Here is a 26,313-nt window from a genome sequence, read left to right on the forward strand (position 1 = left end):
ATGTGTTTGCACAATAGAATTTAGACATCAATTAGGTATGACACTAACTATTCTCAGGTGACACTTATTTCATTTCTTTTATGTGTGCTTATTATTCCTCCGAGACATGCATGATTAGATAGAAGTCTTCTCGGAGATATGTGTTCCCATTTCACATGACTTTCGCTCAAAACTCTTCAAAATCAATAAGTAAATGGCATAAGAGACCAGGTGTTTACACTTGGACAGATGAGGTGCTCTTCGAACCTTCCAAATTCGTAACCGGGCACGAACCTTCTTTTTATATCTCTGGTTATCCATGGCAACAGAGCATAGTATGGGATCAAGGGCCCACTCCCTTGGATGGCGACTCTTCTTTGTTTAAGGTACGCCTCGAATCTGGGCTAGTCCCTGAATCGAGAGGTATCTCCCTTTGTATCGCCACTCATGCTGTGAGGGGCACTTTTTTCGAGAGTTTCTTGGTAGAGCTCTCCATTCACGTGGATGATCTGTAGAGAGAGACTCCAGTCTGGGGGCTCGTCCCCCGCCTCTCTCGGATCGGGGTCCACAGTACTGAAAACTCAATTCCAAATCCAAATACAAAATCTGAGGTATCCAAACAGGCCTTTAATTTTTTTCTTAAATGGCTTTCGAAACTTCCCTTGGCCGCCTCTTTTTTTTTTCCAGGCTGCATTTAGGGCTAGCAACGAGGCGGGTCAGGGCCGGATGTTGGGGTCCCCTACCCCTTCCCCTCTGCGGGGAATTACCCCCCTCCCCTTCCCCTCCCCACTGCGGGGATCATGGGAAATCCCCCTCCCCTCCCCACGGGGAATATCTAATCCCCATCCCCATCTCCTCCCCTTCCCCGCCCCGCATCCTTCGGGGACAATCACTTTACTTTGTTAAATGTTAGGTTTAAAACTAAAGATTTGCTAGGGACAATCACTTCAATGCAGCTTGGCTGTTGCATGTGAGAGTAGCCACACAACCCACACAGGCTAAGATTTTGTCTTATTCATTTTATTAACCTGGGGACCAAAGTGGTTGATCTCATATTCATTTAATTGATCGATAGTCCCTAGCAGATCCCTAATTCGCAATCCCACTTGCCAAAAAAGTATTGTACATGCCACACCATAGGAAAATCTAAACCGTCCATTTGATGGGCACACCATACTACCATAGGCATAGGATGATCCAAATCTTCCACTTGATGGGCACATTGTAGTATATCCAAACTGCCCATTTGATCGGCCACAACGTAAATAGGTTGTGGCCCAAAAAATCATTTCCATAGGATAATCCCAACCCTCTGATCTATAGAGGAATTGCATATTATGGTACCTTCTATAGATCGGAGGGTTGCAATCATCCTCTTGAAATGATTTTTGGGCCGCAATCTATTTACGTTGTGACCCAACAAATGGACGGTTTGGATATCTATGGTGTGGCATGTAAAGTACTTTTAAATTGTAGCCTATCAAATGGACAGTTTGGATCATCCTATGGCGTAGCCCATACATTACTTTTTGAAAAATAATGAACTATACAAGCACACACCATATAAAATCTCATCACTCATCAGAGAGATGTTGCCTTTATTTCGGGGAGGGAGATTTTCAAATGATTTAATGTTGCCTTACAATGATGGTTCGATGAAGAGATTTTAGGGATTTCTAAGGGTAATATACTAATATAATGAGAGACAATGCCCAATGGATTATGGGTAAAAGAAAACATAAAAAGCTATTTCAGGGAAAAAACTGTACTAATGAAAATTATGAAAATTTTGGGGGAATCTTGTAGATATGTTTCGATCCAAGGGGTTTCTAGTAGTTTTCCAAAAAAAAAAAAAAAACACATAAAAAAATACAAAAACAAAATGGCATTAATGCGGGGCGGGGCGGGGCGGGGCCAACTCCATCCCCTTCCCCGCACCGGGGAATTTTTTAAATCCCCTTCTCCTTCCCCTTCCCCGCTCAAATCGGGGAATCCCCGCTTCCCGGGTGAAATTGCCAGCCCTAGCTGCATTCTTGTTAAAGTCCGCATTTCGAAATACTGACCTATCTCACTTGAAAAACTACGAATACAACCCCACCCAAAGTAGCGGCGGAGCTCCAGATAAGTGGAAAAAACCAATCAAAAAACTAGTGCAGAGTTTCATGTTGAGAGCTGCAAGAAATCTTCCAGGTCTAGTCAACCAGAGTGGGAGGATTGAGATTTGTAAATTGAGCAGTTCAAATTGTCTGCAACAGAATTTCACAAATCAATGGAAAACTCTGCAAAAATATATTTGCGAAAAGAAAATAGAATAATACACTGAATATTCAAATGAGTCCACGTCCGACCTCGGACATGTAGAGAATCTGAAGCATCTGAAACAACTGAGAAGGGATCACCAACTTATTGATCCAAAGAGAATTCTCTCACACAATTTCCACTTTTCTAAGTCTTTTTTTTTTAATTTATTTCAGAAGCTATGGCCATGACCAACGGCTCCACCACCAAAATTGCGGGAAATTGAAATGTGTCGGGGATTGACAGTCGCTAGAATGCTGCTTAAGAATGGAATTTGCGGCTGACGGATTCGTAGCTAGGAACATTAATAACTGCAACATAGTTTTTTTTTCAAAGAAAAATGAGTATTAGTTCATTTAAATGCTAACAGAACTATAAGAAGGCAGGATATTACAATTCAAAAAGGAAAGAATATTATATTGTTAGTAAAGAATTACCATTTCCCCATGATCCCATTGTGAGAGGCGAAGAAATGATCTTCTGGGCAATGGAAGAAATATCGTTTAGGGTAACTTCATCCACAGCCTTTAGGAAATGCTCCACAGGCTTCCTGCAAAGACAATAAAAGTGTTTTGTTAGTTAAAAAAAAAAAACAGGCATTAGTCTAAATAAGGTGATAAAAATCAACTAGAATAGGAAATTAAAAGGGCTGAGGAATTGCATGGTATGCATCTTCATGACCAACACAACTTGTCAATTTTTTGTTTCCATTCGCAATTGGCAAATATGGGCCAGATGGGCAAAAAAAATATCACAAATTGAACTTGGGTCTCTGATCCGTTGAATTATGAAAAGCTTAAAATTTGTGCATCATGTTGGTTCCTTAGATGGAAGATTTGAGAGCCTATCTCTGACTCAGAACAAAAAGGCCTTCCCAGGTTTAGAGTAGAATCTCAAACATGACATAGGCGAGGTAGAAACATGCTTCCTTAAGCTTGTAAGTGTCACAAGTCATATTTGGTTGGGTACTGTGAGGATGGAGAAGAAATTGGTGGTGGGGAAAAGATTTTGGGATAGGATTGACATTGATTAAGGCCGTGATGTCCAGATTAAGGTTTTAAATTTCGACCGAAATCCGAAATTTCGAAAGCTTAGATGGAAGATTTGAGACCCTATCTGTGACTCAGACAAGAAGGCCTTCCCAGGTTTAGAGTAGAATCCCAAACATGACACAGGCGAGGTAGAAACATGCTTCCTTAAGCTTTTAAGTGTCACAATTCATATTTGGTTGGGTACTGTGAGGATGGAGAAGAAATTGGTGGTGGGTAAAAGATTTTGGGATAGGATTGACATTGATTAAGGCCGTGATGTCCAGATCAAGGTTCTAAATTTCGACCGAAACCCGAAATTTCGGACCAAAATTTCGGGTCTCGGTCAATTCCGAAATCGAAATTATGATTACCTGAAACGTTACTTTTTTCGACCGAAATTTCGTTTACCTTAAATTTCGGTCCGAAATTGTAAGAGAATCCAAGTTAAAAGATACACTTTATTTATTATTTAAGATTTCCCTGAAATTTTGGGCGAAATCACCGATCGAAAATTTCGCCCAAAATTTCAGGCGGTATAAAATATTACTTTTTTCATTTCGCAGGATTTCGAACGAAATTTCGAAATTTCGGCAAAAACTTCGGTTTCGGTGAGTACCGAAACGCATTACGAAACCGAAATTTAAAACCTTGGTCCAGATTAAGGCAGTGATGTCCAACCTCGTACTTACTTTGTGTTGTTATTTATAATCCTACTGGAGATTGCTAAGACGCTTGAGAGAAGTTACAGCATAATTCCTTGCGGGAAGGGAAAGAGAAAGGGAAAATATTCAAACATCTAGTGAGATGGAAGATTTTTCGCGAGAAGGGGGTACGAGGCTGGGCAGAAAAAAGGTGTAATATGAAAATGGTTGTAAAGGTTTGGTGAGAAGGATGCCCTTTGGAGAAAAGTGATTCCTGGTGGGGTTCTCGGCGTAACCAAAAGGTGAAAAATCTGGGTTTAGAAGAGAAAGGTGATTCCGCGTTGTAGGCATTTTTCAGATTCATTTTCTAATAAGAAAGTTCAGCGGCGAAGGATTTGGAATGCATTGGTTCCTCGTAGGATTCAAACTTTACATGGACTATGGTATTGAATAAGATCAACACATTTGGTAGGCTGCAAAGATAAGTATTCAAAATCAGGAATAGAAGCATTCCCTCCAAAGAGGATTGAGGAGATGGTGGACTATGTGCTAGTGCACTGCACGCTTGCTAGCAAGGTGATGGCGCGTGTTTTAAGATGGTTTGGGTCTGTTTGAGTTATACTTAGATCGGTGAGAACCCTTGGGAGCATGGAGATGCTACAACCTGGGTTCTTCGGTAGGATGGTGTGCAAAATACTTTTCTTTGCTACTATTTGAGGGCTTTGATTCAAGAGAAATGACAGGTCTTTCAAGGAAAATGAATCAAATTCCAAACGCCTAATCTAATTTATAAATAGAACATCATTAAGAGAGGTTTATCTAGAGACAAGTTTAAGGGATTTACTTCTAAGACTTCACCACAAAGTGGAGCAAAATACTGCTTGGGAACAAACCAAGAAAGAAGTTAAGCTAAAAGCATCTTGGAAGACTCCTCCAACTAATGTCTTAAAGGTCAACTTTGACGGCTGCTCCATCGAAAAAAAAAAGCTATGATTTAGCCAACAATTTGAATTTATTGTTGACACACGTGTCCTGCCGTATCCGACACAAAAGACACGAGTGTCCACACATGTTGACACTCCTTTGGATACTTTTAGATGTATTGCTAGGAGTGTTAGAGTTAATGCGGGCGTGCGCACACGTATTTGTATAATAATCAATAATTTTATGTGTATTACGTGTCATAATTTCTAGATTTTTAGATGCTGCTATGTCAGACAACTCATATCGATGTCGAAACTCGACACACGAATTTGTATCGACAAATTATGATTATATATACTTTCTATTTTAGCCGTGTCCCCGTTTCTAAATTTTGGGGGTTTGCCGTGTATTAATGAGCATAAAATTTCACACTAGCAACCAACAGATCGAGTAATAATTTGGCATTTGCGTTTGGCATGCATCACTAACATACAACTAAATATTGCTATTCCAAATTACAAGTGAAAGGGAAACCCATGCATATGTTGTATATTAGCAAAAAACAAGGAACTAAGTGATACAAGAAAGACTGTTGCCATTCGAAAAAAAAAACAAAGTGATAGAATAAAGAAAAATAACATTAGAATATGAAGATGTGGTAGATTTTGTGCATGAAGAACCAAATCTACAATACAATAGGGTCATGGTAAGACAAACCTCTCTCCATATGTCAAAATTTGCCGCCCTATATCTTCCGCAGCAACTATCTGCAACAAGCAGATTGATTAGCAATTTAGCACATAAAAATAAACATTCTTAATAACAAGACAATAGGGATCAGATCTCAGAGATATAAATGGAAACACTTACACTGATCAAAATAAATTAAAATAGAATAAATGCATACTCTTGATTCTAGGTTCATCAGAACTGCAGACTTTGTTGACTCTTTTGCACGATCTAGTTGTACCTGGTCAACTGCCCAAAAGAATAAACAAAATGTAAGACGGCAGCTGGAGGAAAGGAACAGCTCACTGAGAAAGAGTACAGAGGAAGATAAGGGGCAGGAGCATACCTTCTCCAGGAGTTGCAACTGCAAGAAGTTCTCCTGCTGCTAAATCGATAGCTTTAGATACAAACTCAGAGCCCTAATAAGAAAGATAAAAACAAACAAATCTTAGAAAAGCTTAATAAGCTGCAAGTTGCAACACTTAAATGAAGGGATGTATGCCATCCAATGACTATGGAACATACAAAAAAAGAGATATCCATCCTATTAGCACCAACTTGCAACTCTTAACAGATTTTTTTTATTTTATGAACGACAGTTTCATTAATGACAAGAAAGAAAACATGAAGGGGCATAATGTGTATTTTATGTTATACTTCAATATTCTTAAGGGTATTAACAGATCGATTGGAGGAGCTCCAGAGGGACTCGTGTGAGATTGAGAAGGGAAAAGCATGGAGCATAAGTGTCACTGATTACGGTAGGAAGAAATGTACAATCCAGAAGTAACAGAGATGCTTGAGTGTGGAAAATTTGAGGAAGAGAAGTAATTATCCTTACGGTAAATAGGTATGGAAAATTTTATCGCTTTGAACAATAAAGAGATTTTAATAAAAAAAAATTGAATGGTAGATTTTAATATTAAAAAATTGTGCTAACAAAGACTAATGACCACAAGAAAAATTACTGCAAACCAAAATTACAGCCTCGCAAAGCAGCATAAAAAAGACAGAAATCTCTAACGACTAAGAAGGCTCTAGGAACTCCACCACAAGCTACCAAATCAGAGCAGCAAAACTGGCAAATCCAAATGTGTGCTGGAAAGATATTGTGGCCTCTGATGCAATCCAGCACATCCACAGCATCAGCAAACCTCCATGGGAAATTGGGAATACCTTGGATTGCAACCATCAGAATTGGCAGTGCGCTTCATCATCATAACCTCCACTTCATTAGAATTCATGACAACAACTGGCACGGGATAGGCCAACCTGAATGTGGCATCATGGCCCTAATAATCCCCCCAATCCCAGCAGAAGTAACAGATATGCTTGAGTGTGGAAAATTTGAGGAAGAGAAGTAATTATCCTTATGGTAAATAGGTATGGAAAATTTTATCGCTTTGAACAATAAAGAGATTTTAATATAAAAAAATTGAATGGTAGATTTTAATATAAAAAAATTGTGCTAACAAAGACTAATGACCACAAGAAAAATTACTGCAAACCAAAATTACAGCCTCGCAAAGCAGCATAAAAAAGACAGAAATCTCTAACGACTAAGAAGGCTCTAGGAACTCCACCACAAGCTACCAAATCAGAGCAGCAAAACTGGCAAATCCAAATGTGTGCTGGAAAGATATTGTGGCCTCTGATGCAATCCAGCACATCCACAGCATCAGCAAACCTCCATGGGAAATTGGGAATACCTTGGATTGCAACCATCAGAATTGGCAGTGCGCTTCATCATCATAACCTCCACTTCATTAGAATTCATGACAACAACTGGCACGGGATAGGCCAACCTGAATGTGGCATCATAGCCCTAATAATCCCCCCAATCCCAGCAGGACCAGGGTTCCCCATACTATCTCCGCCAAAGTTTAGCTTGAACATTCCTGAGGGGGTCCAATGTAGGGTCCAGGCATCACAAGTGACAAATCGTTGCAATAGAAAATAGTTGTGAAAGTATGGACAAGAAACGAAGGATTTAAAGGGGAAGTCGATTGTAGAAGGAGCCAAGGAGGTGAAAGATTTCAGCCCTATAAGCCTCATCAACAGTACTTAAAGAATTCTGGCCAAAGTCCTTGCTGATCGTCCAAAAAACCCCATGGAACCGATCATTTCACCTTTTGAAGGAGCTTTTGTGGCATGAAGGCAGGTCGTTGACAACATTCTCGTCGTTAACAAGCGTTTTGGAATCGTGGCATAAGGAAAAGTTGCTGTGATGATTTGCAAATTCAACATAAAAAGGCTTATAACCATGTTGAATGGAATTTTGTGGATTATTTACTAGGAAGGAAGCAAGTGCATAAAGGAATGTGTCGCACACTCCTCTTTCTTGGTGGTCTCAATGGAAGCCCAAGAGTTATTTTCCGAAATTCTAGGGGTTTAAGACAGGGCGAGCCATTATCTCATTTCTTTTTTCAATAGTTGGAGAAGGTCTAAGAAGGAAAAGTTGCTGCGATGATTTGCAAATTCAACATAAAAAGGCTTATAACCATGTTAAAAAGTACGCGTCTTAAGGTTTCCGGAATGCCCAAGAACTCTGAAATCGGACAAAAATTGAATTAGTTACGAATTTCCGAAGTTTCAGATTCTTGGTCGCGGACGGAGAAAATCAGGTTCGAACCCACAGTCGACCGAGCCATGTACTGGATTGTGCGCACAATATTTTTACTTTCATTCATTTCTTTATTATTTTATTATTATATTTTCTGAACATTCATGTATCTTCAAACTGTCGTATCTTGATCATTTCTCATCAGAACTGTGCATGGTTGAGCTCGCTGGAAAGCTCGCAACGAAGGGTTTCCAAAGAGCCCAATATTCGCACCCTAAATCTCGTCGGATATAGGGGTGCAACTCGGGTCGGGTTGGTTAGGGTTGAGGCCAACCCGGACCCAACTCGAGAGACCATTTGCCCAACCCTAAACCAACCCAACCCGAATCTCAACCTGAAGAGGGTCAACCCGACCCAACCTGGATAAGATTTTGCTCAACCCGAACCCGACCCGAATTGCAGAAAGAAAAAGGAAATTAGGAACAACAACAGGAAAAAAAAAAAAAGGAAGAGAAGGAACCGTACTGCTTCTTCTACTTGAGGGACTTCAAGGTCTGACACCACGGAAGTTCCCAAATGCCGCCGGCGAGAATACGAAGGAAATCTAGAAAAACTTCCATTACTCGTTTCATATATTATTAAGAAAGAAAAGAAAATAACCGGAACAGACTAAGGTTAGGGTTTTACAGAGGGAGAGATGAATATAGGGTTTAACAGAGGAGGAAATGAATGTAGGGTTTTACCAGAAGGAGATGAATACTGATAAAAGTGATATTTCCCAAAAAAAACAAAAAACTAATTATGACAGTGTCTGACAGCTGGTAAAAAGAAAAGTCATAATAAACTTTTACTGCAGAGAAGATGATACTAACATTTCCAAAAAAAAAAAAAAACAACTAAGGATGATATAGTGTCTCATGGCTGGCAAAAAAAAAACATGATAAACTCTTATTGCAGAGTGCAGAGGACAGACCAATTGAGTCTAAAAAAAGATAGAGCAGAAGGGAAAATAAAGTATTATATTATATATTAGTTGGATAGCGTGCCAACATATTCATTTGATTGCTTTTTGACAAAAATAAAAATAGGGTTTGGTCTCAGGGGCATGGTTAAAAATTTCGGTTTCGGTAACCGTTTCGGACCCCACCGAAAACAAAAATTTCGGCGAAATCCAAAATTTGGTACGAAATTCCGGACCGAATTTCCGAAATTTCGGCAGAAATTTTGTAACACTTTTTTTTTAAATTAAAAAAGGCATATAATCGAAATTTCGGCAAATGGCAAAATAATGAATTTCGGTAGATTTCGGTTTCGGTCCCCACCGAAATCTGAAATTTCAGATTTCAGTCGAAATTTAAACCCATGGTCTCAGGTAGGGTTGTCAACCCCTCAACCCTAACCCGACCCGAAAGATGATCGGGTTCCTTTTTTCCAACCCAAACCCAACCCGGTCCGAACGAAGTTCAACCCAACCCGGGAAAAAATTGGGTTGAACCCGCCAGGTTCGTGTTGAGCCCGACCCAAGTTGCACCCCTAGTCGGATATCCATCGGAAAAATAAAATAAGAAGAAAACCCCCTTTTTAACACCCTAATTCTTATTAAATCAATGTATTTTAATAGATCATAGAAGAAATCATGATCTAACATAGTTCTTACCTCGAGAAGATCTCTCTGGTATTTACAGGCCGGAGATCTCCTTTGGCTTCCCTACCTTCTTCTCTTTCTCTTTCTTCCTCGTTTTGCATTTTCAAAATCGTCCATGAACTGCAAGTATCCACACTGTAGGCAAGATCAATAACCCAACAACAAGCCGGTTTTCGTATCTCTTATGTTCCATTAACTTATGATTTTTACTATCTCTAGGGGAATCTTAAGATTTCCCCACTAAGAGATGGGTTCCTCTAATTGTAACAGTAAGCCCTAATATTGGAGAAGGCTAGACGAACACTACTCCTAGAGTACAACTCCTAGTCTAAATGGAAAAGTAGAGGAATTAATTACCAACTAATTCTAAAGTTTCATAATCGTGAGAAATTTCAGGAGTGGTCGGATGTCCCATAGTCGTTACCTATTAGGATAGAGTCCTTACATTTCAAGAAAGCAATTGACTTTACTATGAACCAATTAACAACTTCCAGGAAATTCCCTTAAAATGGCAACTAGGCTATACCTTTACTAATTCTAAAGACCAGCATTCCTTCTTTACCAATACCCATTCAAATAGGCCTTTCTAATTAAAATCCTCTCCAACTATATATCCTCCCAAAATCCACTTTCCACAAGCCAAGTCCAAAAACCTCTCCATCCTGCCCAATCCCAATTCCCACATGCATTGCGCGGCGTACCGGTGCAGGGGGCTACTTATACTGTTTGCCCCTCTGCACCGCGGTACGTCTCGTGGGTAGGCCATTCTCTAGGCCTTCCATGGGTTCGTGCCGGGGCGACTTCGGTTGCCCTCGCGAGGTGTACACCTTGCGGATCAGTCCATGGGGCATCTTGCTCCTTGGATGACCAAGCCCTAGTGCTTGGCGGATTGGTGCGTGGCATCGTCATGCCTCGTACTCGATGGACTTTGCATTAGGCCCCAAGGTTCGATGTACTCGTGATGCAGGCTGATCATGAGTGTGGGTATCTAGAAGCGCATGTCAAGATCTGAGCCAAGTAGCCTGTTGAACAGCTTAGAGTTTGTGTGCACATTTGAAGCATCAAGGGGTGATGGCGTGCAGGGCCTTTAAAGGCTTGCACGATTGAAGGCTGGCCCTAGCATTCGTGCATGTTGGGGCGCCGCACGGGTTATTCCGTTGCTCAAATATTTGGCCCGTGACAGTTGGTATCCAATATTTCCCTAAAAACTCTTATCCCTGCAATTTTCATTAGCTTCTAAATTTTTTAATATTTTCAAATCTCTTAAACCAAATTCACACCCGATCTCTAAAGCTAACTTTTGGCCACCTCAAGCTAATCTCCTTAAAATCCTCTCATTTCCCTTAAAGTTCTCACACAAAACCCAGCCTAAATTGACTAACAAATTAGGGTTCACAACAAATCAAAAGAAGTGGAAAACGAATTCCTCAAAAGTAGAAAAATTTTCAAAACTTCTCCTCTAACTTAACAAATTTAAGAGTGAAAACTCCCTTTACAATTTAGCCAATCAAAGCTCTCCCTCAATTACTACGCTTAGCCGAAATGCCATGTATCAAATTTCAAAGAAAGATACCCACAATATACCCACACAAGATAATTAGATTTTAGTTTTTTTTTTTAAATAAAGACACCCATTTCCAAAAATTCTTAACAATGGGGCCGGGTATTACACTAATTCCCAAGAGACCATTAAAAAAATTGCATCCAAAACAAAAAAAGTTTCAAATAAGAAGTATAGGAAGAACAAGAAAGACGGAGAGACAAGGAGAAGAAGGTTTTGGATGTCGGTTCGGCAAAGGTATTTCCTACATTTTACTCTGATGTTGACGTAAGTAGAAAATTCGGTCACATGTAGGCCAATTGGACTTACTGTCACCACACGAATGCATAGCCCTTGAGTTTGATAGCCACAACTTCACCTTTTTGTGATCTCCAAACATTCAAAAATCCTTTCCACTTCAACCGACCAATCAATTACTTGTTCCTTTCCATAAAATAAACAGTACGTCCAATTTAACACTAGAATCCAGATCACTTCTGCCATGCCCAGTGCTATTGGAATTATGCTCTTCCATGCACAAAACCCCAATAATTCCCAAGCTCGCCACATGGAGCGCGTGAACTATCAATTGGTTTGGGATTCTAGGGTTTCCGACAGCATCACCATGACCATAGATTACCGCTTGCTTCAATCATAAGCAAAGTTGCCCAATCAATTGTTGCAAAGCTTGAAAATCCCCTTGACTACTTGAAACTCCTCTTGACTCGCGTAGTCTTTCTGGCTTGGTGGATTATTTCCTCATTCTACAACCATGGCCCACAAAATTCATCAACAAAAAAAGCCATGATACCAACTAATGTAAAGTAAAGGGCGGCCCTGCGCACGAGGCTCCCGCCATTGCAGGGTCTGGGGAGAGCTAGCTGTACGCAGCCTTACCCCTGCTTTGCTTTGCAGAGAGGCTGTTTCCGTGACTCGAACCTGTGACCACCAGGTCACAATGGAGCAACCAACTAATGTAAAGTAGTATAGAAAAAAAAGGAAAAGATAACAACAAACAATGGATCCAAGAAGATCAAGTAGAAGAAGATAAATACGGTAAACCGTAATAGTATCAATAGAAAACAAAGCAATAGCCAAGAAAAGTCCCATTCCAGATTTTGAGAGTGTGAACACAAATCAGCCCCTTGTTTCGTTTCCTTTTTTTCTAATGGCGTCAGCCCCTTGTTTCTTCTGTGATTGTACTTGTCTTCTTTGATTTCTTTGACGCATACGATTATATTTGCATCACTAACTAACTCAAATAATTCTTTGTTACAACTCTATTAATGAATAGCGAGAGTAAGCAATTGTATCACATCAAGTGTGTGCGCGCGCGCATCTATATACACAGGGGCTATATTACTATATATATATATATATATATATATATATATATATATATATATATATATAGAGAGAGAGAGAGAGAGAGAGAGAGAGAAAGAGATTACATATGCGTGTGTGTGTGTGTATAACAAGGATCAATCAACAACATCTATTAAAAATAAATATAGGATAGGGTGTATGGCTTACAGTGGCTGCATGAATCCCAAAGATGCCGGTGTTATTGTATATACTGTTGAAGGCTGAAAATGATTGGATTTGTTGAAACTCATTTAAGATCCGAAGATCTGTACACATTTGCACCAGTAAAAAGGGTTACATGTATGCAGTAGAGAAACACATCAGAAGCATAATCAAAATGTCATCATATATGATATGCTAATCTTCACTAAACTGTAAATAAAGAATGAGAAGAAGAAAAAAAAAAGCCACTAACTCTCGATACGAGCCATTGAAACATAGGCATCAGATATAAAACAGATATTGGCTATAACTTACATAACCGAGAGTACATCCCTTTTCCAGGACCGCCAGCAGAGAACGAGCCACCTCCACCCATGAGCATCTGCCGAAAGAAGATCGAATTAATATTTAATCTTAATATATCAAAAAATAGGGAGATTGGAGGGGGAGAATAAAAGCTATTTAGTTCATGTAAGAACCATGCCTTTTGTAGAAGTCATTAATAGAGGTCATGTGTATGAAAATGATGAATGTCATCTGGGGGTCGATCGGAATCCAGTTGAAAGGGTGGTGCCTAACACTGATACTCTGGCACCGGAGGAGAGGGTTGCCATTGATGAGGTCAGCAAAGATAAAAAAATTACCTCCGTCAGGGCAAGGACAAAGGACCGCTGCACCCCATATTCAAATTTGAATTAGGTTCTAACAAGGCTGAATCCTCATTGGCCAGTTTGCTAAGAACACGGCATCCTGCGGCAAAAGAAGATCGGCCTCCTGGGATGACTAAGCGTAGGGCATTAAATGACCCCTACTCGTGGGGTGGTGAAAATGGAGAGCCAAAAAAGAGAGGAATCGAAACAAGGTCTAAAACTTCGCCGAGTCCCGAGACAGGAGAAGGGTGTCAATTCACCTGCTACTGAAAAAGATACCCATCATTTGGATCTTCGAAAAGGTAATCACAGTTTTATGCCTCGCATCCCAATCCTAGAAGTCGTGGAAAATACGCTACGAAATATACGAAAAGATTTCATACTAATCCCGCATCCAACATGCATCGTAGTTATAGAAACGAGAATAATAATTACTCAAGGCACTCAAGAGTCGGTCCTCTCTTATCTAAAAAGAGGGAGGGTAAGGATTTTGGCAGACACGGAATAGAATAAAAACAAAAAGGAAATTCGTATCTACCCTCCTTGACCTTTTAGAATCCTTTAACATGGACGGGAATTCCAGCTCCTCCGCTGAAGAAAGGTGATTTGACCGCACAGGTAAAAGAAAGTTGGCGAGGGAGGAAGGACTAGGTGTGGAAGAAAAAATTTCCTTCAAAAGACATGGCCAAAGAAAAGAACGAAGCGGCAACAATCAGCCTCACAAGGGGAAATCACGCAGGCTTTTTTTGAGCATCAGTGGAAGAAACTCCTAAAGGAGGCGAAGGGTAACGAAGCAGAGATAGAAGCCCCTTACATGCAACAAATCTATGGAAGAGGTCTGTGTTCCTCTTCACGAGCTCCCACATTTCAAAAAAGCTCTGGTGGAAGAGAAGAAAACCTTGGAAGAGGGGACGGATTCAGATGAGGATTGGGAAGATGAAGTCAATGAGGGGTCATCTCAAGAGACTGCTCAGTCTAGAGATTCTATGGATGCAGATCTCAGTGGGAAGATTAAAAGTTGTCTGGAAAGGGCTGAACAGGCCTCGGTGGAAGAAAATATGGAGTTGTTAAACAAGGAGATGCAGGTATTCTCGGAGGAATTTGATGAGATGTCAAAAATGGGTAAGATGCTGGGCATTGGCTTTCAGGAAAATGTAGAGAAGACGAAGGAGATATTTCTAGACATAGAGAAGCGAGACGCGGTGGAAAAGGGGAAGGCGCCAAGTGGGGGTAACAGTGACCTTAGGGCTCTGAAGAAATGAGGGGTTTTTTCTTACGGTGTAAATAGTTTTTGGTGGACTTTTGAGGGTTGTCTTGGAGGAAATTGTTTTTGGAAGGATTTGGTAGGTCGTGTTGGGTTGGATGTTGTTGGAAGATAGAAGGTGGGAAGTTGTTATTGATCCGGTTACTAAACTCTTTACCTTAATTGAGGGATTTGGATGGTAATGAGATTATCTAGCATGCTTGAGGGACTTTGGTCCTTCGCTGCTCGAAGAATTATCCTCTATTAATCTCTAACTTGCTAGGGTGAATGGGTATTTGATATGCTTTATGAATGATTGGGTGAGGATAAAGTAAGTCTTTGATAAAGTTTTAGCTATTTTGTGGATATGTAATGTCTTTTTGCATAAGTTTTAGCTATACTGTGTCTGTTTGCAGACACAGTAGGTCTCTAAAAACTCTTATCTTGGCATAAGAATCAGTTTTATGCCTTTCATATTCTGTACACAGGGGTACTCCTCTGCTTGTAATGATCTTAGTATATGAATATATTGTCAATTTTCAAAAAACAAATAGGGAGATTAATAAATAAGAACAAATTGAAAGCCAACAAAATGCTGATCCTAAGCATTGAGAAACATGTCAGAGGAAAATTCAGATTGCACAACCTGGAGCACTGTCACAGTCATAGCTTCCTTCTCCTTATGCCAACCACCAGGAACTTCAAAAGCAATGGCAACATGTGTACTCTGCTCATGCAAATGAAATATATGAAATACCATGCTTAAGTAATTGTAGAGGAAAATAGGATGAAAACCAAATGTAACCAATATAAAATTGTTAAGGTGCACCTTTGAATCAGCTTGACAACGATAATCGCCCCCAATATACACAGATTTTGGCACCACTGGAGGAGTCACCTTGGGAAGGTCAGATAGAAGTGGCTCTGCAAATGATACTAATTCCTCATGATCAACACCTGAGGCTGCAAGCACCATTCTTGGAGCAGTATAATTCTCCTGAAATTCTCAAAGCAAAAGTGCAAAGTTGGAACATCAATTGCTAACAACAAGCAATAAACAAACATTCAGAAAAAAAAAAAAAAAAAAACAAGCAATAAACAAATAATGTAGAAATAGATAGTGCACATGGGATACGGTTCACTCGATCTTACAGCAACAAAATCCTCCAAGATTGTACTATCTAATCTACTTATTGCAGATTCTGGGGCTAAGAGCGGATTTGCCAATGCACCAGAATAGCCAGCAGAATGAATCGCCTCCAGAAGCAAGCCTTGTGGATTGTTAGAAATCTCCCCTATCTCTGACTTCACTTTCTGCAACTGCAGTGATGTAATAGAAAGATCAACACCTGGCAATCCAACAATAAAATACTGAAGGCAAGACCACAAAAGAATTTAGGGAGATGGAGTACCTGCTCGTTAACCTCCCAATCAAGGAAAACAGGGTTCCTTACACAATCAACAAGCAATTCAACCATTTCAGGTAAGTATGTTTTCAGAGCATCATAAGAATAACCCATCTGTTCACGAGAAGCCGATGCCGAAACATTGCCGCCAATTGCTTCTACTTCACGTACAATACGTAGATGGCTCCGGTTTGTTGTGCTCTTGAAGGCCATCCGTTCCAACAGGTGTGTGGCCCCAAATGAGATGGGTGTTTCATAGACAGAACCACAGTCAACATATAATCCTATTGAGGCAGTGGGGTTCTACAAGATAAACCCAACCAACACCAATTAAAACCAGAAATTGAAACAAATGTAACAGTACAACACAATAAATAAAAGATTCCAATATTCATGAAAGAAAAGGAAAAAGAAAAACACATACTGTTGAAGTTTCGGACGCGATTTTGACACCATTGGGAAGAGTTGTTATCTTTGTCTTGCCCGGCTCTACGTAATCTGGCAAAGGAGGTGGGAGTGTAACACCCGGGAGAGGATAATCTAGAGGAGGCAGTGTACTAGATCGCTCCCCAGTAAGCCAGCTGAAAAGTCCACCAGAAGAGGCACTTCTCACAATGCTCGTACTAGAATATCTGGCAGCAGTTATCCTATTGCCCAGAGAGTTCTGTGCACACCAGCAACAGAACATTCAAATGTTATGGATGAGAGGATTACATTTTTAAACTTCTCATACAGAAAAAATCAATGTAGCAAAATGTGATAAGTACACAGAAAAACACATCAAGGTGAAACAATCCAAGCTCAGGTTGATTCAAAAGGGTAAGACACAATTCAGTTTTACTTGGAACACACAAAAACTAAACCAAGTATTTGAAATACCCGATCATGTAGACACACAGAAAAAAGAAAACTCAGATTAAAGGATAAGCATTTCAAATAAGTTAAGTAATCAACCAAGTTTCAAGTCAACTCATGCTATGCCTTCTTTTGTTCATAAGTATGGAATGTTCAGTACAGATCAGAAGTATGAAAGAATAATAGAAAGCACAGTCCTTTCGCCTATTATTTTCAATATTAAAATCCAAATCTTTTGCCAAGTTTCTGTATTTCATACACTCACAGACACACACACTAGCAAAAAATCAATAGAACCATGAGGCAAGTGAAACCGATTGTAGTGATAATAAGTTTTGAGCATTTGCTTCAAGGTTCAAAAGCTAAATTTTGGAGAATAATATGTTTTCTAAATGTCAATATTCTCTTAATGGATTTGAAAATCAATAAAAATATAAAGACCATAAGGTATCAAAACAGGGGAGAAATTTTACTTGCTCTTTTATTTTCCGCAAGAAGAAGAAAAATTCAACTATTTAGAATGGAAGAAATAAAAATATTAACAAAAAAAGGAACAGAAAGCTATACAATGGAATTAATTTACCTTTGTTAACAAACTTCTAATTTTTCTACTATCCTCGTTTGGAAATGGTGTTGGTCTTATTTTTCTTCCTTTACTTGATAAGCGGAACTTTGTTTCATTGAGACACCACGAGAAAGTTTGTGGGAATGAAAATCTGGTGTAGTGTAATTCCCATGAGCATATCAAACCGGAGTTATATGAGGTTGAATTTGATAGGATTGGTAGGGAGAACCTGCAATTGATCGAGGATTTCTTGATGAGGGAAATTGAGGAGGCTATTTTCTCTATGGAATGTGATGAAGTTCAGGACCAGATTGTTTTTCAAGCACATTTTTAATGCATGTTGGGGTTTCAGTATATTCTTTATTTCTTTAAGAATTTCAAGAGAATGCCAATTTTGGCACGTGCATTAACTCCACATTCATAAGTCTTGTCCAAAAGAAGGATGCAGCAAAGGAGTTGAAAGACGTTAGACCCATTAACGTAGTGGGCAGTGTCCACAAAATCTGGGCAAAGGTGCTATTGACCCGCTTGAAAAGGATACTTGATCAAGGTGATGACCACCAGCCAACAGGGAGCATTCATTGTTGGGTTTAGGGCATGTTCGGCAACACTTCTCATTCTCGCCTAAAGAATCGGGCGGAAACGGAGTGATGAGAAATTTTAGAAACGGTTATTTATCGCTTCGAGTAAGGGTGTCAATTTTGGCTCGGGCTCGGAAGCTCGCTCGAGCTCGGCTCGAATCCTTAACGAGCCGAGCCCGATTTAGGTCAGGCTCGGCTCGGCTCGTTAAGGCTCGTTAAGAATTTAATATATTTAAATATATATATATATATATATATATATATATATATATATATTAATATATACACTAAAAGGGTTATCCAGGGAGTGAAAGGGGGAGGCAAAATATGTCACTTCATTTTTGGAACCCCATTTGTTACTTGGACCACTCCCCATAGTGTAAAAAAAGTAGTCAAATTACACTAGATAGGGCTGTCCAGGGAAGATGAGGGGTGTGAACTTAATATAACCCGAGCTCGGTAAGGCTCGCGAGCCACTCGCGAGCCTGACCGAGCCAAGCATGGTTCGAGCCCGAGCCGAGCTTTTGAGCTTAACGAGCCGAGCCTGGCCAAGCTCGGCTCGGCTCGTTTACACCCCTAGCTTCGAGGAATCCTATTTTTTAGTCGACAAAGTAGCAGAAATTTTGGAAATGGACCTTAGCGGGTCACGCAGCCGAACATGATTTTTGAGATTTTTTTGGCTTTTGTCATTCTCCACCCCTAAAAAAGGGGAAAATCCAGTAAAAGAATAGTGTCGAACACACCCTTAGTTGCCAATTGTGTTCTGGAATGCATTCCAGTTGTCCTCAGCTATGAGATAATCTAATATACAAGGATAGCCATTGTAATCATTCCAATACATATTAAGTTTGTGAAATATAACTGCATCTATATTATTAAATGATGAGACAAGCTTCACGTCGCATCCACACATTGCAATCATGTGCAATACTTGCACGCAAAATACACCGATGATCTAGCCCTAGAAACATGAACATATTGTGCAAAAAAGATGCGAAGTTCCCATGTGTTGATGCAGCTAGAAGTAAACAAACACCTAATGACATAGGCCATCTCATTCATACAAAATAGACCCATCAAATCTACATTTAACATTATGTGAACTTGACGCAGGTAAATTTCATTAAAAAAAACAAACAAGTACCGAAATACCTCATATTATAAGCAACCTAATATTATATTCAGAAATGAACTTGCTTCACTGATTTGGAGTACCATAAAGGGTAAAGAATGATAAGTTCATAAAATGCCAGGTCATCCAAAAACAAATATGCCTGATGGAAACAGAACCACCAAGTTGCCAATCGAAAGACAGCAATATCTATACCAATATTTCAAAATTAAAGATTAGCATACTAAATGCTAATCACTTAAGGGGTAACTTCTAGTGACCCACAATAAAATGAAATTGGGCTTTTGAGATTGGCATCGGCCATGAAAGTAATTCTCTACATAAATTTAACAAAGGAAGCCTAGTATAGTAGCCCACCGTAGTCTCCACGTTAAATGGCTGGAAGCAACCAATTGGTGGGCCCATTGTTGATAAACATTGTCTCGACCAATGACTTGCAAATGGACAAGTACAACAAAAATGGCTAAGTGGTCACACTCAACAGGTAAACTCTAATCTAAAGTTGCAAATTTCAGATTTGCTAATAATTCGGTTAGGAAATTTTCAAAAATCATGAGTTGAAGAAATTTGAAGTGTTAATTTCTATTTAAATCACATATTTTAATTTAGATATATAGTTTTGTTTAAAATACTAGAAGAGAAATGATTTGCATGCATTATGGTTAAGTACATGCACTTGGTAGTATACGATATTGGATAAATTTCCATTGGGTTTAGTTTTAAAAAAAAAACTCTCACGAAATTAAAGTATTTTTAATGAAAATATTTAAAATGTTTGTTTCGTTTGCTACCACAGTTTTTGAAAAATGACATGGAAGTTTTTTAAGTATTCTAGAATTTTTAAATTTTAAAAATGCCATATTATTTTAGTAAATTCATATTCCACCAATAGGATGGTCACACTCATTTGATGATTGCAATATTTGGTGATGGCCCTTTCACAAGTACACCACCAGATGACTGCTTCCACCACAAAAAATTGGAGCAGAGTACCTAGTATAGTAGTCTAAGCATTGCCCATTTCCCTTTAACTACATAGTGCAGAGAGCATGAGAAAACAGTTGCAACACACCAAATCCTAATTTGGAAAAAAAAAACAAATGAATAACTTCCTACAAAAAGCTCTATTAGCATCACGTGCAAGAGCAAAAAAGCATCCCACTCATGTTGCCATTGGTGCATTGTGAGAGAGATAGATTTCTTGCTCCCAAGTGATGTTGGGATTTATGAACTTTTAATAAGGCCTCACAATATTGTAATTAATATTAATTTGTTCTTTACTTTTATGCACATCATGTTCTTTACTTTTAATGCACAACATAGCATACGAAAATATACATGCGTGAGGGATCGTAAAGTAATTCAATGGAGGTAAGGCTATTTATGTACCTTTTTTTTTTTTTGAAATACGTTGAATTTATTGCATGTTGATATACACCATAGCTAGGAAGCACGGGTACTCTCCCGGGGCTCCCGCACCCGCACCCGCACCCGACACGTATGGGGTGAGGGTACGTCCGGGTACGCCCCGGGTACGTACCCCATTTTTTTTTTAAAAAAAAAAACCAGTTTTGGTGGTTGGGTGCGTGTCGGGTGCGCACCACGCGTACCCGACACGTCTTGCTTCTTCCTGCTGCTTCTCTTTCCTCTCCTGTACTTCTCCCTACTTTCATGTACTCAGTATTTACATGTAAACCATTTTCCTGTACTCGGTATTTACATGTAAACCATTTAAGTAAATGTAAATAACGGAATACCCCCCTTTTGGATTTATTAAAAATAGTTTCAACACCCAAATCTAAAAGGAAAAAAAGTCAACTCTCCAGTTCTAGTACAAAATTCAAAGAAAAAGGGTCGGGTCAAAATTTTAACTTTCTTAACTTCCAAACGGTGGGGTATTCTATTTTTCAAATTTTAAAAATTCATAAAATCTATTTTGTCCAAACATTATTAAATCCCAAAAGTCCGGTAAAAAAAATCTCATAATTTGGTCTCTAAAAATTATTCATCTTGTCAGGCACTGGTCAACACACTGGTCACAGACTTTTTTTTTCTAATGAATGATGTATTGATGCCTCATGTTATGAAATATGGAACTTAATCACTTATGAAATGAAGAGTAATATTAGAATTTTCCATTTTGGTGATGTTATTGTTATTTGATTGCTCTACAATTATTATTTTTTTAATTTTTATAAATATATAATAAAATATTAAAATATATTATTATATTCGGCGTACCCGAAAGTACCCGCACCCGGTTTTTTTGGCAAATCACGTCACGTATCCGTGTCGTGTCGTACCCACACCCGTACCGGTGCTTCATAGCACCATAGTACCCAAGTTTAGCCTTGTTTGTTGGTTGTTATTTATGTGTTTTTTGGGTGAGCAAATGCTCTCCCTGGTGGACACCCCATCCGTCCCATCGTTTCTATACTCATATATGTTTCATAAACAATATACTTTTTTGGATTCAATAATTTATAAACAATATACTTAACTAGAAAATACATTGCAATAAACTCTATGGTATGGGAAGTAGGGCATTACACAATACAACATGACGAATCTCTATGCTGTTGCAACTCATCGTGGTGTGTTAATTGACGTTGAGGAAATTAACTGTAGAATTCTCAAATGTTTTTAAATTTAATTATATTTAATGTGAATGTGCTTAGAGTGCTCAATAGATGAGATAATTAAATATAATTACTCTGATAATACTTGAAGATAGTCAAGGTAAAATAAAATCTTGTTGCTAGGGGTGGAAGACTTACTCTGATAAAGGCAGTCCTGGCTAACACTCCTATTTATCATTTATCCTTATTCAAATGCCCCGTCAGTATTGTTAAAAGAATTGAACAAATTCAAAGAAGATTTTTGTGGGCAGGCAGCAATGAGAAATGAGGCATCCCGCTGGTGAGATGGGAGGAGGTATGCAAACCTTGTATGGCAGGAGGTTTGGGGGTCAGAAAGATTAAAGAAGTTAATTAGTCGTTGCAAGGAAAGTGATTGTGGGGGTATGGGGAGGAACTTCATCTCTGTGAGTCAAGGTGATTGATAGCAAATATGGTTCGTCAGTGGGACACTGGGGATCTAAGGATCTTTTTAGGCAACATGGTCGTACCATGTGGCAAGATATCTTGAGCTTTGTGCATTTGTTCCGAGCTGGCACCAGATTCAGAGTCCAGTCTGGGCATCATGTAAGGTTTTGGCTGGATAAGTGGCGTTCTTCCCGTACCCTAAGGATCCCTTTCCGGATTTGTTTTGTGGCGGTTGTCTCCAGGGAGGCTTTAGTAAAGGATTATTTCGCCAGGAGTGACAACAGGGTTATTTGGTTACCTACTTTTAGAAGTAATTTTTTTGGCAGGGAACTTCCTTCGGTGCATAGGCTATTTGAGATTTTAGAGGGGACTTATATCAAGAGAGATGGTGCTGATGTTAGGGTATGGGTGTGGAATACTTCGGGGGAATTCTCTACCAAATCTTTCTACATGCACCCCGTGTCGAGCGCTGCGTCCCATGGAATTGCTAGGGTGTGGACTATCCTTGCCCCACCTCGAGTAGGTGTTTTTGGTTGTGCAACAATTCGAGAGAGAATTCAAAAGGTGGATTTCCTAAGAAAGTGAAAGATGTTGATTGTGGGTCATTGTGCTCTGTGCATTCGGGATGGGTAATCGGTAAATCATCTGTCCGTGCATTGTCAGGTTGCATGGGAGGTTTGGAGTAGTACTTTGGGGAGATTTGGAATCTCGTGGGTGCATCCAAAGCACCTTTTAGATTTGCTCGAGTGTTGGCAACTGGTTCCCTGCTGAAAAAAGGGTAGGATTTGGTGGAATTTATCTTTCCTTGCAACTATTTGGGTTTTGTGAAAGGAAAGAAATGCTAGGATTTTTAAAGGTCGTGTAAAGAATGTATCCTTTTAATCCACAAAGGTTATGGCTCTTATTGTTTTTTGGGCTAAGTCCCTTCCTAGCTTCAGGTTCATTTCTACATATGACTTATGGAACGGATGGAGGGAGGTTTGCTCCAGTTCGGAGGTGAGACCGTCGATAGTTCAAGGCTGGGAGCCTCCTGAGGCTGGACTTCTAAAGTTCAATTTTGACGGATGTAGCTTTGGGAACCTGGGTCTGGCTGGGATTGGGGGTGTCCTTAGAGATGAGGAGGGTGGGGTGAAATGGGCCTTTGCAACTCCCATCGGAGTGGCACTAGTGAGGCGGAGGCGTGTGCGGTCCATCAAGTTCTAAAGTATCTTGTAGGGGAAGACCTTAACAGAGAGGGGGACTCGCTTAAATGTGATTTGATGGTTGTCGGGCTCTCATGTTTGCCCTTAGATATATTTGCGGTTATTTTTTATGAAATTAAAGATATGGTGGGCGGGTCGCTTATATCTTTTCCCATATTAGGAGAACAGCGAATGGTAATGCGAATAGGTTGGCCAGGATGGGGGTTCGATTGGAGTCTTTGCAGCAGTTCGACTTCCTCCCGCCTTGATTCATTTTCTTCTCTTTCCTCTTTTATTCTCTGTATAGTTGTTTTCTCTTTCCTTTTCTTTCTCCCTTTTTGTATTTTGCAATCGACCATCTCGGTCCTCGTTCTAAAGAAATTTTTGACCATTCAAAAAAATTGATTTCGATAAATCTTTTGAAGAAAATAGTGACATAATTTTTGCAAATTTAATAGGGCGATGACATTTAAGGAGAGCACATGCTTAATGCAGGGGGGTGAAAATATCATCTCCCAGTTAATATACTATTATATATTTATTTTCAACAAATAATTATGTTGCAATAATTTGTGAAATACCAGATACATAATTTTGACTAATCAAACCAAGGAACATTTTGATTTGAGAAAAATTGAAGTAAAATATAAGAATGTAAGAACGGAAAGACCCACGTTATACTCAAATTAAAATGAGGATCTAGTAAATATAAAATGTGATTAATTGGGAAAGTAGTGAAGAAAGTGTGGAAATAATGTTATCTAATTACCAATTTGTGATGATTATTTTCATAATTTCAATATTATTTTCATGATTATTTTCGTAATTTCAATATTATTAGGGATGAATGTATTTTCCCTTAGAAGATGGGAAATTACTAATAGGACCTAAAGAATAGTTTAGTGTTTTGCATAAGCCTCCAATGGGACCTACCCAATAGTTTAGGCCTTGTATGGATGCCACATGCAAGGCATCCTCCGGCAATTCCCAAGCAAAAAAAAAATCACTTTTCATCAACTTTATGGTGCTCGGTTGCCAATGTAGCATCGAAATCCCTAAAAACTACCAGACGAGAAACAAATGTAATAATTGCATGCCTGATGTCTGGTGACATGGCATCACAGACATTTCCATATGAAATAACCCAAAACGGAAGAATTTTCTCTCTCTCTCTCTCTCTCTCTCTCTCTCTCTCTCTCTCTCTCTCTCTCTCTCTCGGTTAACTTTGCATCCAAACTCTGTAAGGCGCATGGCCAGGGTTTTAAAATCCTGCCCCCTCCATGGACTTTACTTGCCCAAAGAATGCTTAAGAATCCAAACAGAGCCTTAGGGTTTTGCAAAAGCATATATAACCGATTAAGATCCCACTCGTTGGCAACTTTGAAAAATAACAATATCTAAGATTTGGAGTCTGAAAGAGAGAGAACTCTCAATCTCGAAGTTGAATAGAGAATGGGTTGAAATGGTCCGCAATTTGACTTCGATCAGATCAATTTTCTGCTGCACAGGGATCATTAGTCCCCACATTCCATTCATATCCAACAAATCATGCCAGTAATCTCCTTTTCGCAATACTGTCAATCCAAAGACTAAAATCTAACCCTCAAGACATTCAGCAGAGAGACATTGTAAGGAAAAGATAACATGAAGCGATCAAAAGTCGAAACTACTTTCAGCAACTGCAAAAAAATAGAAAACACCAAATGCAAAAGCACTTAAATAAAAATAAATGTAGAAAAAAAGTGATGAACTATCGCATACTTGAATTCTCTTTCCAGTGACCGCACATTTTGGTCCGCTGGCTCTTTTCTTTAAGGTCTGGAACACAAGTCTCCCGCCTAAACTCCAAGACAGCCAATAGGAAAACGGATCATATTAATTCAATCCGATAAAGTAAATAAGCAGATCTTTAAACGAATTAAAAAACAAAAAAAAGAAGACAGTCGAGCATGGATCGATGTTGAAGTGGTTAGTCACTGGCTAAAATAAAAGCAGATAACAAAATATCCAATGAACAAAAGAAAAAACAAAACCAAGAATTTACTGATACAAAGAACAATTCTACAAGAGTTCAAGAAAAACATCATGAGACCAGTCATATAACGAAAGCGAAATTTAGGGGAAGTTTGGATACATCATGATTATAGAATCCTGGATTTGACAAGCTAAAACCTATATTTTTTAAAGCTAAAATCTTGATTTTACAAGACTGAGTGGTCACGCACCTTATTTACGCATTAAAAATCCAGGTTTTAGGATTTAAAATCTAGGTTTTAGCTTGTAAAATCAATATCTTTGATTATAAAATCCATGTATCCAAATGGCCTGTTAGAGTTTGAGTATCAAAGAAGGGAATCTAGGGTTGGGGTCATGGGGAAACAACTAGTATTTAAGAGTGAAAAAACGAAGAAGAAGCTAGAAATGGAAATCTCATAAAGATGAAGACAGATTTCATAGTGGCTTCAAAACCATCATAGATCAAATGACTGAAACACAACAGGTAGAAGCATGGAGAAATCGAGATACGTTCAAACAGATCTAAGATAAAGAGAAGAAGATGGAGATTGTGCTGAATAACAGAGGGAAAAGGAGAGATCGATGCGAAGAAATCAAGATACTGACCTATTCCCATGGCGATCGATCTTCTGTTGATAGCCGACTAGGGTTTCGATTGAGAGAGAAGAGGTGCTCAGATAAAAGAGGTGTAGTACTGTTCTGTCTAATCCGCGGAAGGATGCCAATAGGATAAATCGTAAAGATCAACATGTGTATAATCGTG

At 39.1% G+C, this 26,313-nt stretch overlaps 1 protein-coding gene across 2 annotated transcripts; it reads right to left on the bottom strand.

Annotated features, from left to right (window-relative positions):
- Positions 1-2,185: 2,185 nt before the first annotated feature.
- On the bottom strand, positions 2,186-26,313 carry LOC143849786 (mitochondrial-processing peptidase subunit alpha-like). 2 transcript variants are annotated; one of them, XR_013235868.1, is made up of 15 exons: positions 26,157-26,313; positions 25,296-25,372; positions 16,601-16,840; positions 16,183-16,479; positions 15,923-16,090; positions 15,600-15,767; positions 15,417-15,497; positions 13,193-13,259; positions 12,884-12,981; positions 5,949-6,021; positions 5,781-5,851; positions 5,591-5,640; positions 2,715-2,827; positions 2,328-2,588; positions 2,186-2,225 (listed from the first exon to the last, which is right to left on the bottom strand). XR_013235868.1 is itself a non-coding variant. In XM_077358978.1 (14 exons), exons 1-14 carry the CDS (start codon positions 26,164-26,166, stop codon positions 2,539-2,541), a joined length of 1,563 nt encoding a protein of 520 aa, XP_077215093.1. In that variant the 5' UTR covers positions 26,167-26,313; the 3' UTR covers positions 2,200-2,538. The 2 variants fall into 2 exon arrangements, 1 of the variants encoding a protein (XP_077215093.1); XM_077358978.1 differs by having other exon boundaries at positions 2,200-2,588.

The sequence above is a fragment of the Tasmannia lanceolata genome, unplaced genomic scaffold (genome assembly GCF_043159265.1).
Source record: "Tasmannia lanceolata isolate RefF3 unplaced genomic scaffold, GAP_Taslan_0.1 ptg000018l, whole genome shotgun sequence".
Taxonomy (NCBI): Eukaryota; Viridiplantae; Streptophyta; class Magnoliopsida; order Canellales; family Winteraceae; genus Tasmannia; species Tasmannia lanceolata.

Bases quoted from the DNA above. Each gene is read 5' to 3' on its own strand.
- LOC143849786 (XM_077358978.1), bottom strand. The intron at 16,841-25,295 runs GTATGCGATAGT...TGGTGTGCACAG, and splicing joins TCACTGGAAAGAGAATTCAA to AACTCTCTGGGCAATAGGAT. The intron at 13,260-15,416 runs GTTGTGCAATCT...TTCTTTCGGCAG, and splicing joins TGACTGTGACAGTGCTCCAG to ATGCTCATGGGTGGAGGTGG.